This window comes from Phodopus roborovskii, unplaced genomic scaffold, assembly GCF_943737965.1.
Source record: "Phodopus roborovskii unplaced genomic scaffold, PHOROB, whole genome shotgun sequence".
NCBI lineage: Eukaryota > Metazoa > Chordata > Mammalia > Rodentia > Cricetidae > Phodopus > Phodopus roborovskii.
Genome location: NW_026126558.1, coordinates 7,450,355 through 7,464,574, shown reverse-complemented (window position 1 = coordinate 7,464,574; position 14,220 = coordinate 7,450,355). Strand labels below are relative to the sequence as shown.

Here is a 14,220-nt window from a genome sequence, read left to right as displayed (position 1 = left end):
AGTTTCAGGACAGCCACAGCAGTTACACAAAGAAACCCTTTCTGGAAAAAAAAAACATAAAAAGATTTTTATTTCATGTGTATGAATGTTTGCCTGTATGTATGCATGCATGTACATTCGGGTACCTGGTACCTGAGGAGGCCAGAATAGGGTGTCAGGTCCCCTACAGCTGCCATTACAGTTGAGCTGCTTCTACTCCACAGAGAGCCCTCAGAGTAGACAGCAACCGGCTGTCTTCAGCTGGGAGCCATGCCTGGGTCTTTAGCAAGAGCAGCCTGTGCCCTTGACCATTGAGCCATCCCGCCAACCCCACTCCACCTCACCCCCTTTTTTGAGTCAGGTTCTCACTGTGTAAGAACTTGCTATGTAGGACAAGCTGTCTCTCTTCTGGGTGCCAGGATTAAAGGTCTGTGTCCTATGCACTGTGTCCAATTTGGCCTTGAACTTTTGATACTCCTGCTTCAGCCTCCAGGGAGCTAGGATAATAGGTCTTGTGTCAGCAGACTTGGCTTCCATTTTGATTTTCAGTCTTGTTTCTTGGGCCTCAGTGCAGGAGTTTCACACAAGACAATAGCCCTCAAGCAAACAACAGTGCAAACAAACAAAAATGAACAGCCCTCTGAGACCTTAATAATAAGTTCTGAATGTTTCCTGTTCACACTGATGCATAAGGCAATCAATCCCTTTGACAAACAGCATGTGAAGAAATTTGTTTCCAGAGTTGAAGGAGGAAGTCTGGGGTGTAGGGACAGTGCAGTTCAAGGCAGTAGATCTGCAAGGACACCAGGCTGGCACAGACATGGCATCACACACAGAGCTGGGGGTGGCTGCTCCGTGCTGGTGGTTTGCACTATACCTGTCACCTGCTCTTATAAACTCAAGTGGGAAAGCAGTGTTGCCTCTCACAGGGAGCTTGAGGCTCATACTTGAGGTTAAGACTTGCTGACAGGCTGAGGGCTGTGGTCTGATAAGATTGAAACCTGTCCTAGACCGTAGGCAGCCATGGGTGAGGAGGAGTGGGCAGGCCCAGGCTCTGTAGCAGCCTAAGTAGACAGCAGGAGCCAAAGAGGGGACAGGCTTGTGACAAAATCACCCAGGGGTCAGCTGAGGTAAAAGTATCTGTCAGTGAAAGGACAGCTGAGTTATCTCTCCAGCCCCCAATTAAATGTGTATGTGTAGTCCAGGCTGGCCTCGAACTCGTGATCCTCCTGCCTCTGCCTCCTTCAGCAAACCCTACCTGCGTGAACCACCACAACCGGCCATCTTGGGGTTCATAAACGTAAAGATTATTTAGCAGGCAAGACCTCCAGCGGTGTTTTTGGAGAATTTAGGGATGTCAAATGACATCGGCAAAGGGGGGAGGCACTGGGACACCGGCTGGACCATGCGTGAGCAGAGGCGCAAGGGCTTCTGCAAGTCCCCACATCACAGGGACCCAGCTCAGGGAGAGACAGACCCTTAACTGACTCTCACCAGGACTCGCCTAGCCTGGCCGGCGCACGCGCAGAACAGACAGTTCCTTGGGCGCTGGTACGCACGCGCTTCGCCCTGGATTCCGCCACTCTAGTCATGGCGGTTGTCGGGGCCGCCCTTGGTCCCGCCCTCGCTGACGTACCGCGCGTCACCTGACTCAGCTGCGGGCTGAAAAGACACAAGGGAAGTGGCCGTCGCGGGACCTAGTTCCTCCGACTCCGGACCCCCGCGCCATGCCTTCCGAGAAGACCTTCAAGCAGCGCCGCAGCTTCGGTGCGTGCCGCGGGCCCTGGGGTGGGAGATCCGGCTGGTGTCGTGAGGGGTGGTGGTCGGGATCCCTGTGGGGCCGTGACGGGCAGGTAGGGTCTCCATCTCCCAGCTTCGCAGTCCCTGCTGGCTCAGTCCCCTTGGTCGTCGATGGTCTCGGCGTCCCCTCCGGGATTGGAAATCCGACCCAGGGGTCGGAGGGCACGGAAGCCGCGCCGCGGCGCTCTCGGCAGTGTCCTTAATGGGCCCCAAGTCCGGGCGTCCCGTAAGCCCCGGGGCAGCACCCAGCTGGTTCTGCTTAGGCAGTCGCCTGGGGACGTTTTTGTAGGGGGAGAAAGCCTTTGTCTCATAACGGATATTTGACAACTATTGTGATTTTTAGCTATTCTGGAACAGTCCTCAAGAAAGGAGAGGAGTGGCGGGGGGCGGGGGAGGGAGACGTGCACATTAGCTAGGACCCGGATCCCCAGGGTGGCTGGGCCGAGGGTGAACTCTTCCAGTGTTCCATATGTCTTTACCGTAGAACGCGTTTTAAGTGTTTATCCCGAGTTCGCCTTCAACTCCCCTACCCCAGCCATTCTGAAGAAAGCGCGGGGATCTGATAGCTGCTGTTTTCCTTACTTCTGACTTTAGTGGTCCTGACTGTGGGCACAGAGTTTAGAGGTTTGCGATTCAGACGTTTTTTGGAGGGGCCTCTTTGTGGAAGCCAAGCCCAGACTTGCTTCTCCATTTTAAGGTACTTAGATTGGTGGAGTTCTGGAGTCTTCCTATCCTCATTGAGGGGATGCTTACTGTGTAGATTTAGGGTTCATCCCAAACAGACCCTTTGTAGATGAAGAACCTGGGTGGGGCCTAAGGCAGTGAAGCTCAGGATCCGCCTAGTGGCAGAATCCCATTAGCTTTCTGTCATAAATTCTTGCACTTCCAGTAAGTAGCCATCATCCCCAGTGCTGGAAGGTGTACTAAGACGTTTTGGAGGCTGGGCACCCTTACAGATCCTTAAAAAGATAGGACCAACTTAAAGGTTAAAACTGATTAAATGAGAGGCAGGTGTATCTCTTGAGTTCAAGGCCAGCCTGGTTTACAGAGCAAGTTCTAGGATAGCCATGTTACACAGAGAAACCCTGTCTGGGTGGGGGGTGGGGAAACTGATCAACTGATTCCAGGGTTCACTCTTCTCAAAAGTGACCTTTTTTTTTTTTTTTTTTTTTTTTAAACTAAGAGACCAACAGTGCTCAATTTTCATTATGGTCCAAGCACCAGTGACCTGGTGTCTCCAGGGAAGTTTGTGTGCTAGGCCAAAATTAATAGCCCCAGGGACTGATGGCTCTGCTGGAGAGTAAGATTCCCATTAGGTCTAACTAGATGTCAAGCCTTAAATCCCAGCACTGGGGAGACAGAGGCAGGCCTATCTGAGTTTGAAGCCAGCATGGTTGACTTAGTGACTTCAGGCTAGCCAGGTCTTTATAGTGAGACCTTCCTACTCAAAACACCTAGGTAGTTTCAGAAACTTAAGCTGTGTCTCAGGGATGGGCCCAGCAGAGAGAGGTAGTTTAGCAGTGTGTGGGGGGGGGAGTGGCATCTGTCCTTTCAAGGCACTAGAAAAACACTTACACTTCTATCCTCTCTTTATCTGCTCCTGGAACTCCTGGTTCCCGAAGCTGAAGGAGCCTAGGCTTGGACCCTGCTGGGCCTCTGCAGCTCTTGACTGCTGTGTTGTTGTGGTTTTTATTTGGACATTAGTCATCTTCTGCAAGCCTATGTGAGGGGCACTTGGGATGCTGAGATGCTGAAACTGGTTGCATGGGCTAGTGTCGAGAGAGGCATGATAACTATGTTCTTGTAGTTAAAGAACCAGTCTCCTCCAGTACAAACTGTTGGCCTCTGAGCAGCTGTCTGCTTACAAAGGCCTCCAGCATGCCCTGAATGTCCCCATTCTTCCAGAGGACCCCAGTTCACTGTCCTGCAGCCAGGTAAAGGCTGAATAAGCCTTATGGGCCATCAGTTTTGTTCCTTGTTTACTTTAAGACATCTATTATCAGGGCAGTGGTGGCACACACCTTCAATGCCAGCACTCAGGAGACAGAGGCAGGTGGATCTCTGAGTTTGAGGCCAGCTGGCTAAAACCCAAAACTATTTCTGTCTTTCCTTTGGGGCCTTATTTTGGGACAAATCAGAATGACATTGTAGTTTCTGATGGTAGAGCCCTTTGGCCTGATCTTTCCCTTCTCCACTTATGGGTGATAACTGCTTCTACTCTAGAAAATAACTCTGAGTATTCCCATCTTAACATGTGCCAGTGTATGACTCTGTTTTGAGGCAGGGTTTCTCTGTGTAGCTTTGGAGCCTGTCCTGGAACTCACTCTGTAGACCAGGTTGGCCTGGAACTAACAGATCTTCCTGCCTCTGCTGGGATTAAAGGCGTGTGCCACCACCTCCCAGCATAATTTAGGGTTCTTTTGTTGTTGGTTGGTTGGTTATTTTAAGCAGTCTCACAATGTAGACTGGGCTGGCCTTGAATTTACAGAGATCTCTCTACTGGGATTAAAGGTGTATACCACCACACCAGTTTTTTTGTTTTTTTCAAGACAGTTTTTCTCTTTGTATCCCTGGCTGTCCTGGAACTAACTCTGTAGAATGGGCTGGACTTGAACTCTCAAAGATCCACCTACTTCTGCCTCTCAAGTGCTGGGATTAAAGGCGTGTGCCACCACCTCCACTGCCTGGTGATTTTTATTTTATTGTTTAAAAGAAAGAGCTTTGTTTTTTGGGTTTTTTTGTTTTGTTTTGCTTTGTTTGTTTGTTGTTGTTGTTTTTTGAAACAGGGTTTCTCTGTATTTATTTGGAGCCTGTCCTGGAACTAGCTCTGTAGGCCAAGCTGGGCTTTGAGGCCTTGTGAGTTAAGCTTTTAATTTTTATTTTTTGTATGATTTTTTGCCTACATGTATGTTTGTGCACTGTGTGCATTGCTGGTGCCCATGGAGGCCAGAAAAGAGTTACAGATGGCTATAAGCCACATGTGGGTGCTGGGAACTGAACCTGGGTCCTTTTCAAGAGAAGCCAGTGCTCCTTCCTAACTGTTGAGACATCTCTGCAGCTCTGGAAGTATGGAATGTCTGCCAGGTATGTAAGCAGCTACTTGTTAGAATTAGAATGAGTTAATTGCAGTGACTTACCCTACACTCTGGAGTATTCAGCAGGGATATAGTGGAGGATATTTCTAGAAAGAGGCAGGAAGCCTCTTTTTAGATGGTACCATCCCATCTGTGGAGTGACAGGGAGAAATGGTACAGAGAGCACAGCCAGCTCTTCAGAGACTAGAGAAGGGTGAAGAGGTAAGCCCCTCAGTGCTAGGGACTTGCAGAGCCTGACATGTACCAGGAGACTTTCTGTCAGTAAGCACATCCCCAACCCCTTGAGTTTACAATGAATACCAGTTGAATTTGCTGTTGACCCTTCATTTTTCTGCAAGAGGAACTAGTAGTGGAAATATCAGGACGCCTCTTATCTGTGGGAGCCATGTTCCTTGTTAATCTCTGAGTCCCTGCTTAAGGTGATTTTAAGTACTGCCTAGGAACATGGGAGCAAAACCATGTGATTATACTTAATACAAATTATTTCCATGGCCTTTCTAAAAGGTGACACAAAAAATGTCTTTGTGTTGGTCACAGACAACACCATTTTTTTTCTGGAACCTTCTCAAGACTTTTCACAAGTGTTTACAGAGACCATGAGTCCTACCCCAAAGTGCCATATTTCTGTTTTGTTTTGCTTAACATCACCTCCTCCTTCATGAATGTGGTGTCCCCAGCTGTATGGCCTTACTGAGCCCCAGGCTTTCCCTGTTAGCACAGAAAGCCTGGTACACTGTTGAAAAGACTGGCTATAGGCCTTCCAGCACTTATGAGGTAGAGGCTGAGGAGTTCAAGGTCATTCTTAGCTACATGATGAGTTTGAGGCCAAGATTTATTACAGAAGACCTTAGCTCCAAAACCAGACAGTAAAAGGGAGGTATTCTCAGGGAAGGGTCCATCAGCAGACTCTATGGGGTTTTGATTTTGGGGGGTGCTTTTGGAGAATGTCTCACATGTGTAGCCCAGGTGCACAGCTGTAATTTCAGCACTGGGTAGACTCAGGCACAGGCAAGAGGGTCTCCATTTCAGAAAATAAACAGATCCTGAATAGTACCACTTAATGCTAAATGAAAATGCCTTAGTCCTTGGTTTGTCCACATTGGACTGATATATTAGCAAAACTTGACAGGAATGATAAGAAAGTATTAGAGGAGAGACTGGGAGACCCTCCTCCCTTCTCCCCCAAGTTACAAAGTTAAGCTGCTGTGTGTGGCTATACATCTGGGTTTGTAGTCCCTTGAGATGAGGGTTTTTACCCTCTGGGCTGTGTTGAACTGCCTGACAGACCTGCCATTGCTGTTGGGCCCACAGACTGCCTCAGTGCTCAGTGGTGAGATGTGATCCAAACCCGAAGTCCAGGGAGAGGTGTCCTCATATAGGACAGTCCACCAGCAGGAACTGGTAGCATGGCCCCTGATGTCACCTTCTCTTCCTTTCTTGCAGAACAAAGAGTGGAAGATGTCCGGCTCATCCGGGAGCAGCACCCCACCAAGATCCCAGTAGGTTCTACTGTGGCTGTGATGATACTTCTTGTGGGCAAGAGGGGACCCTGCACCTCTCCCCTCAAGAAACCACCACCACCAAGAGCCCTATGGGCTTTGTGTGCCCACCTAACCACATGCTTTTCTTCCTAATCAGAACTTGCTACTTGCTCTTGTGCATGTTCAAGGGTCAGATGAACTAGAACTTTTCCTTTCTTTCCTCTGTGATACCAGGATTGAACCCAGGGCTAGAGCATGTGACTACTGAACTCTACTCTAGCCACCACTGTAAGGGAAACAAGGATGACTTCTGTGGGAATCAGTAGTCCTCAGGGAGTCATGGCTGCTTTGTAGGAGATGAAGAGACATGACTCTCAGCTTCTACTGAGTGACAGCCAGCAATTAGTACCCCCCTCCCCTGCAAGATGTGCTCCTTGGTTGTAGTCCTTATACAGAGCTGTGAAGTCAGGCATGGACAGGCCCCAAGGTTTAAAGTGGCTCAGTGTTCTACAGCTGTCCCTACATTCTGGGAGGAATTCTGATGTGGTGCCTCTTTCACAGAAGAAGAGGACTTAGCCTCTCAGGATGTCAGCTGCCCCTGTGTTAGAAGGGCATCCCCCAGTGCTAAGTCCTACAGGTGTGTCTCTGTGTAGCTTTCTCACCAACCCCATCAAACCATTCTCTGAAAGAGGAAAGTTGAAGAGAGAGGGGTTGCTGCAGAATGAGGGAAGGTGGGACATGTTCTGCACTGGTTGGACATTTCCCAGTCCGTCCTCATATGGAGGTAAGGCTTCCTGGGAGTACACTTTCTGGGCAGGGCCCCATGAGTAGCTTTTCCTGGACTGAAACAGCCCTTCATTTGGAGTGCCTGCCTGACCTGTTTGCAGGAAGCACAGCCACCTGAGCCTGCCAGGGTTTGCATACAGCTTCCTGCAGGGCCGTGGTCTGGGCATACTCCAGTGGCTCCTTTCTACAGTAACTTCAGGGTCTTTGCAGAAACTGAGCTGCCTAACTGCGCATGACCCCAAGTAAGCCAGGCTCAGTGCTGCCTAGTTGAGAACAGGGTAGCCACAGTGTCTGGCTCCCGGGCATTCCAAGTTGGAAACCTGGAAGGCAGAGGCCTCTTTCAGACCAGCCAGCCATGTCTTCCTCTAATACCTTGTACATCTTCCCAAATTGGAGAGTAAAAGAAAAGAATTTAGGAGTGGGAGCCATACATGTTTAGTTGAAGGGGCTGGAACCTGCTCAGAGCCAGTCTCAGGATAGTGAGTGAGCAAGGAAAGGGGTCCTCTAGTGTTTCACACTTTGGGCCTTCTAGAAGAGTGCTTATATGTTCCTTCACTACTTTGCACTTTGGTGGAGGGTCTGCCTCAAAGACCAAATATGTGGTGCCCACAGCAGACATTTCCTGTGGATGTCATGCTTCTAAGCAATTCACAGGATGTAGTTTTCAATCTACCAGGGATGGAGATGGCAGCTTGAGATGGCCTTTCAAGGAACCACGTGCAGGTCACATCCATAGAGCATGTTCAGACTAGCACTTCTTCTCCAGAAGCATGTGGTGGTGTTCCTCTTTGCCATGCCATGACCAGGCAGGGATTTCTGTTCTCTGGGTGGATGTCCATGGCACTTGGAAACTGGTATACTGAGGTTCTGAGGCCCATCAATGCTCAGATCTTTTAGCAGCTTTTTATTTAATTTTGGTTTTTGAGGTTGGTTAGCCTGATTAGCCTGTTCACTGCCTCAGTCTCCAAATACTGGGATTATACATGTGCCACATATCCATATACCATTTTATTTTTAATTATCTATTTGGTGTTTCAAGAATTTCTCAGTATAATATCCCTGGCCATCCTGGAACTCACTCTGTAGACCAGGCTGACCTTCAACTCACAGACCTGCCTCTGCCTCATGAGTGTTGGCATTGAAAGCATAGGCCACCACACCCAGCTGCTTTTTAACATTTCTTGAAAATTTTCTCCTCTTGGAGCAGATAGGAGGAGGGGGGAATGGGAGAAGCGAGGGGGGGGGGAACTGGGATTGGAATGTAAAGTCTCAGGGAACAAAAAAATTATTTTGGGGGATAGAGATGGCTCAGTGGCTTAGAGTACTTGCTTTCACAGAGGACCTGGGTTTGCTTCCTGACACCCACACGGCAGCTCACAAGATCTATAAAACTTATGGCTGTATATGTTGCTGGGTATGATGAGGCTCATGTCTATGACCTAACACGTAGGAGGTTGATGCAGGTGGGTAGCCTTGAGTTAAAAGCTATCCTGGGCTGTGGTATGAAACTTTTTTTTGCCCCAAGGCTGGGTTTCTCTATTGCTTTGGAGCCTGTCCTTGAACTAGATCAGGTTGGACTCAAACCCACAGAGATCCACCTGCCTCTGCCTATTGAGTGCTGGGATTAAAGGTGTGTGCCACCAATGCCCAGTGGTATAAAACTATTTTAAAAAGCAGCCAGGTATGGAGAAATGCACCTTTAATCCTAGCACAAACAGTTTAAACAACAAAAAGGGTTACATGTCCTGTGCCACATCTCACAGGCAGAGCTGTGAATGAACACTGGTCACAGTGCTATGGGGAAGTCAAGGGAAGACTGGGTTAGGGCCAACTCTGCATGGCATATGCTGGCCACAGCATGAGGGTCAGTGTGCCTGCTGCTAAGTGTCTCTGGCCTTTGCAGGTGATAATAGAGCGATACAAGGGTGAGAAGCAACTGCCCGTCCTGGACAAAACCAAGTTCCTTGTACCGGATCATGTGAATATGAGTGAGCTCATCAAGATAATTAGGTATTTGGCCATTTCTTGTTTCCTCAAGTGACATTTCTCCTTTCCCCCCATGTTGGTGCCAGCCTTAGGTCCCTCCTACCTCTTTCATGTCCTTGTAAGTCAGGTGGGTCCACCCTGCAGCTGCATGTATCTCAGGACAGCTATGAATGTAGTCTAGCATATTTATAGAAGATAATCACATCAGAGGGGCTAAAGGTTGGACACACATTCTGGATGATTCTTTAAAATACTGCTAGATATGGTGGGTTACTGTGGGCCCCAGTTTGAGCCCCCACCCCCACCCCATGCTAGTAAACTGTCAGGAATGCTTGTTTGTGGACGTTGGGAGTTAATAATGTGGACTCAGAACTTCAGCAACCTGGAAGGCTGAGAGCAGTTGTAGATTTTAAACATTAATGGCTTTTTGTATAATTTCAAGCTGGCCTTAGATATAGAGCCAGTCTCTAATTCCAGCCATCACTGAGAGCTGTACCATGCTAAAAGAGGGCTGTGGACTTGCTTAGTTTTGCCAGGTCAGTTTTTTTCCCCCTCCCCTGCACAGTATGGAGACTTTAGTGAGTCTCCCCACCACTGTCTTCTCTCCACAGAAGGCGCTTACAGCTTAATGCCAATCAAGCTTTCTTCCTCCTGGTGAATGGGCACAGCATGGTGAGCGTGTCCACTCCCATCTCTGAAGTGTATGAGAGTGAGAAGGATGAAGATGGCTTTCTGTACATGGTGTATGCCTCCCAGGAGACATTCGGAACAGCACTGGCTGTGTAAGACCAGAACAATGCCTAATGTTTGTTAAGCCCTTATCAAGGAAAAAAGGGATGTTGCCAGCAGATGCTGGTCAGCTTACCATTCACAGATCAGAACATAGGCGCCCACCTAGGGTATTAGGAACTGTTTGTCGCCAAGAAACTGAGCTCCATGCAAACACATTCAGCTTGGAAATTCATCTAAACTAGGCTCTCTTGTGTTCAAACTTTAGAAGTTTAAAAATAAAATACTTTGCATCCTAAGTTGCCAATAAAATAGACAAGTTATTTTGACATTTTTTTTCCTCAGTAGGGATTCCAAGTGGAACAGCAGCATCAGGGGATATTTTTTCCTGTAATCTGCTGCCTTCTCTAAAAGGGCTTCCACTCAGTAGAAAAGTCTGCCTAAGCGGTCCCTCGGCCTAGGTTGTCGAGCAGAGCCCCCTCTCCCCCAGAGGGCTCTAGCTTTGCCCAAAACAGGTTAGATATGTAGGATATGGCTGTAAGTAGCCTGGTCCTGACCCCCAGCTGCACCACTATGCTCACCCTAACAGTGCAGGAAAGCTTACTTGCTGCTGTCTAGATGCTACCAGATACTCAGCACTGCAAAGAAGGCCAGTTCTAGCCTTGAACATGGGGTCGCTTGGTCCAGCATCTAAGGAGGCCGCAGAGCAAAGTGTTTTCTTATGGTTTGGATTTTGTCTGGTCCATACCTGCTTCAGGGAAGGGAGCAAGCAGCTATGCAGTGCTGGCATTAGGATGCAGCTGTGAAATGGCAGGCTCAACTGAAGTTCAAATGTGTTCCATCTGCATTTGGCTTTACATCGATAAAAGAATTTATTAGCGTATATAACTGTAAGGGTAGTTCTATCAGACAGCTGTTGAGAGTCTCCCACTCCATGTCAGCGCATTAGATGTCAGCTGTGAAGATGACAGCAGCAGGAGACACATGCTTTTTTGATAGATATCCATGGCCAGTTCCAACTAAAGCAAACCACTGCTACTTGCACGTGGTCTACTGTGACACTCAGACTATCGTCTGTCATTCACTCATGACTGTGATCTGAGAATCGCAGTGAGAACTGCCTGTTGTCATGGAGGGAAGCTAACATAGCCACGTCCTACCCTAGCTCCTAACAGGCACCCCCCAACTCCCCGCATGCAACTGTCCACTTGCTAACTTTCAATGTTATTTTATTTAATCATATTTTAATCATTATATCTGACTACCCTGTCTTGTATAGGTTGTGTGTGTCATTATGTCCCCAGTTTTTATAACTACGGTGCAACCAATAAGGATTCCTGTAAAACTGCTTTAAAAACTGCTGCTCAGAGGAGCGGCCTTCATTTATAGGACACCTGTACACTTTGATGCACTAAGTGAATAAAGGCACAATCAAACCTGTTCTGAGAGCTGTCTCATGGTGTTAGCATGGGAACTGGGCCCTGCAGTGTGCTAAGGGGGAGGGCACCTTCCTCTCCTTGGTCAACATGTTGCCACTAGCTCCTGTTTTTAAATTCTCTGGAGAGCTGACTGCTGTACCAGTTGTCAGGATACAGGTCAGTGCTGTGGAACACATGACGATGGCCTTGCCCACCAGAGTGCACACACCAAAGGATGAATGGTGTGGGAGGCTTGACTCATGTGGACAGCTGCTGGTACTTGGGAAACAGTGTCAGCAATTCAGCTTAGATAGCAGCTCTGTAAAGCTGTTCAGGAGTCTCCTCAGGTCAGCCCAAGAAGCTACACTGGGGTTGCCAATACTGTCTAGAGGAAACTGAACAGATCTACATCTGAGAGGGTTTTGGTAGCAGATGCCTTTCAGATCTAGTACTCTGCCTCAGCAACCCCCACAATGCCACAAATACTGGTGAAGTCAGTCTCAGGTAGTGCTGTCACCAGATCCCCTTCCTGGAAGACCAGGTCAGGCCATACCATATATCCCTGGGATGCGACTGTTAAAGGTCTGTGCAGCTGAAATATCTTTTAAGTATTTTAAGTATTTGAACTGTGAGGACACTGCAAAGCTAGGAACGTTGGCAGAAATCAGTCCTAGAAATTGGAGGCGGGAAGGATGGTGCCTCACCTGGGAAAGAACTGGGGGGAAAGGGGCCTGCCTCTGTGACAAAGATCTGAGAACATCGAACACTTGAGTTTTTTTAAATTTTTATTTTCCGTACATTAAATTTACTCATAAAAACAGTCTAAAAATGTACAATTTTTTCTTTTTAACAAAGTATAATAAAACATAAAAACCCCAAAAACAGAATACTTGACATTTACAATTCAAAATCAAATTAGCAGAATATTAAATATTTACAAAACTATATCTTTTAAAAATATTTATAAAGTTACATGCAATTTTGTAGAATTGACAAAAGAATGGCTCAAAAATGGGGAGAATTGTCCTTCATTCCTAAAAAGAAAATATGCCCAATAGAATCTGTGAAGGTTCAGTCTTGGTACCAACACCTCCTCTGTGTGTGCGTGAGAACTGACCTGTGCTGAGGGCTGGGCCACTGTCTCCCTTGTGGTAGGACAGTGACCTGGACCTGGCCTTGCCAGTACAGCATGTGGTTTTCTGAAATATTGCCAAGTGTTGATTACAGGTGCTGCATTCAGTCAAAACTATGGGACAGACCAGCAATCCATTCTCTGGACCCGTGCCTGGCCACCTGACTTGCTCTATGGGAGTCACCTGCACTTTGGAAAGGACAGCTAACACTGCTCATGTTCCCCAAGATTGCCCTTGGGGATGAGGTTGAGCAGACAGTCCTGCAACCTTTTAAGACTTTAGCAAGTAATGTCACCCATTAGCTGGCCGTTAAAATAGCACATGTCAGACCAAATACCAGGAAGCAGAAAGAGTGACAGGGACGGAGTGAGGAGAGTGAGACCCAGTTCCCATCAGGCTGTCCTCAAGGGACTGTCATGGCACACATGTAGGCAAAGGTACTGCCATTGCAAATGCCTCTGCAAGTGCTTGTAGTACAAGCCAAGCTGACTTGTAGAAAGGACTGGAAGCCTAACTGGAGTTCCACACGGAAGCTGCTAACTACTGCATTAACCAGCCGGCTGCTGTCATCTTTGGGAGATGAGTGTGCAGCTGGTTTCCTAATATCCAACCGTATGTATGTTCAAGAAATATTTTGTCTTTATTATAAGAGCTAGCTCCCATTCCTCAGTGCTCTTCAGAAGTTAGGAGTTTTCAGCGGTAAAACATTTTCCAATTTTTACTATCAAGCATGAAACAGAAATTAGAAAGTAAAGAAGAAAATTGAGTAGTTTGCTTAAACAATAAAAGTCACATAGCTGTTTTGTCCCAACTTTGTGCCCTCCTTCCTATCTGAACCCACTTCCTACCCTGAGATATTAACACAGGATTAGAACTGACGCAGTCCCAGGGCCATGCCCACCTGGGTACCACTGCCATCTGACATAGCAGTTTGGGGAAAAATGACTGGAAAGGGCTGGTTTGTTTGGTGTGTAACAATGGAGTCTCCCAGTGAAGGAGTTTAAGTGTTGGCCATGCTGATGGCCTCTACAGGCTCTGGGAGTGAGCCCCACCCACAAATACCTGTCTATGCTTCCATGTTGTGCATGCTCCTTTTCGTGATGTGATCCTTGCCGGCTTCACAGAAATGCCACGCCACATAGGCTCTTTCAAAGACAACCGGCGGCCTCCAGGCACAGTACAGATTTCTGCTGTCTGGACAGCTGAGATGGTGCTGGGGCTCTCTCGCCTCAGCTGGATTCCACAAGTCATGTGGGAGTTGTCACAGCAGACTGCTGTCTTTCAGGTTATCAGCTGAAAGGGTAACAAGACACTTCCATTCCCTATATTGACCACAAAACAAAAAACTTAAATATGATTTTTTCCTTTTGCTATGAGACAGTTTTCAACAATTTCTGTGTTGAAATAGGATTTATTTAAAATATTTCTTTGTTTAAAAAAACCAAAAAATTTAAAAGTTTGGCTTTCAGCACATATCCAGGCCACTGTAACGGCCTTCAGAAATATTAAAATCGTAAACATCAATGAACACTCTTAAGTCTTCCTTATTAACACAATGCGACCAATCCCAGTCTGGTGCTCTTTAAGGCAAAGTTGTGTCAGTTCTTGTATTTGACATTTGTAGTGTTACTGAGTGAGAGATCAACAAAGCATCCCCTAACACCTCATCACCATCATCTCAGAATAGATGGGATACTGTGTGCCATGAACAGAACAGAGGTCTATCAATCCTGCATTGCATAGAATCGACAACACTCAAGCCTTCCGTGTGGGTCTCCACGGATAGAAAGCCTTGCATCACAGCGCCTCCAGT

At 47.5% G+C, this 14,220-nt stretch overlaps 1 protein-coding gene across 1 annotated transcript; it reads left to right on the top strand.

Annotated features, from left to right (window-relative positions):
* Positions 1-1,578: 1,578 nt before the first annotated feature.
* On the top strand, positions 1,579-10,155 carry Map1lc3b (microtubule associated protein 1 light chain 3 beta). Its single transcript, XM_051201652.1, has 4 exons — positions 1,579-1,746; positions 6,318-6,373; positions 9,045-9,151; positions 9,739-10,155. The coding sequence occupies exons 1-4, from the start codon at positions 1,707-1,709 to the stop codon at positions 9,911-9,913; spliced, it is 378 nt and encodes a 125-aa protein (XP_051057609.1). The 5' UTR covers positions 1,579-1,706; the 3' UTR covers positions 9,914-10,155.
* The last annotated feature ends 4,065 nt before the right edge of the window (positions 10,156-14,220 follow it).

Bases quoted from the DNA above. Each gene is read 5' to 3' on its own strand.
- Map1lc3b (XM_051201652.1), top strand. From the start codon at position 1,707: ATGCCTTCCGAGAAGACCTTCAAGCAGCGCCGCAGCTTCG. The intron at 6,374-9,044 runs GTAGGTTCTACT...TGGCCTTTGCAG, and splicing joins AGCACCCCACCAAGATCCCA to GTGATAATAGAGCGATACAA. The intron at 9,152-9,738 runs GTATTTGGCCAT...TTCTCTCCACAG, and splicing joins GAGCTCATCAAGATAATTAG to AAGGCGCTTACAGCTTAATG.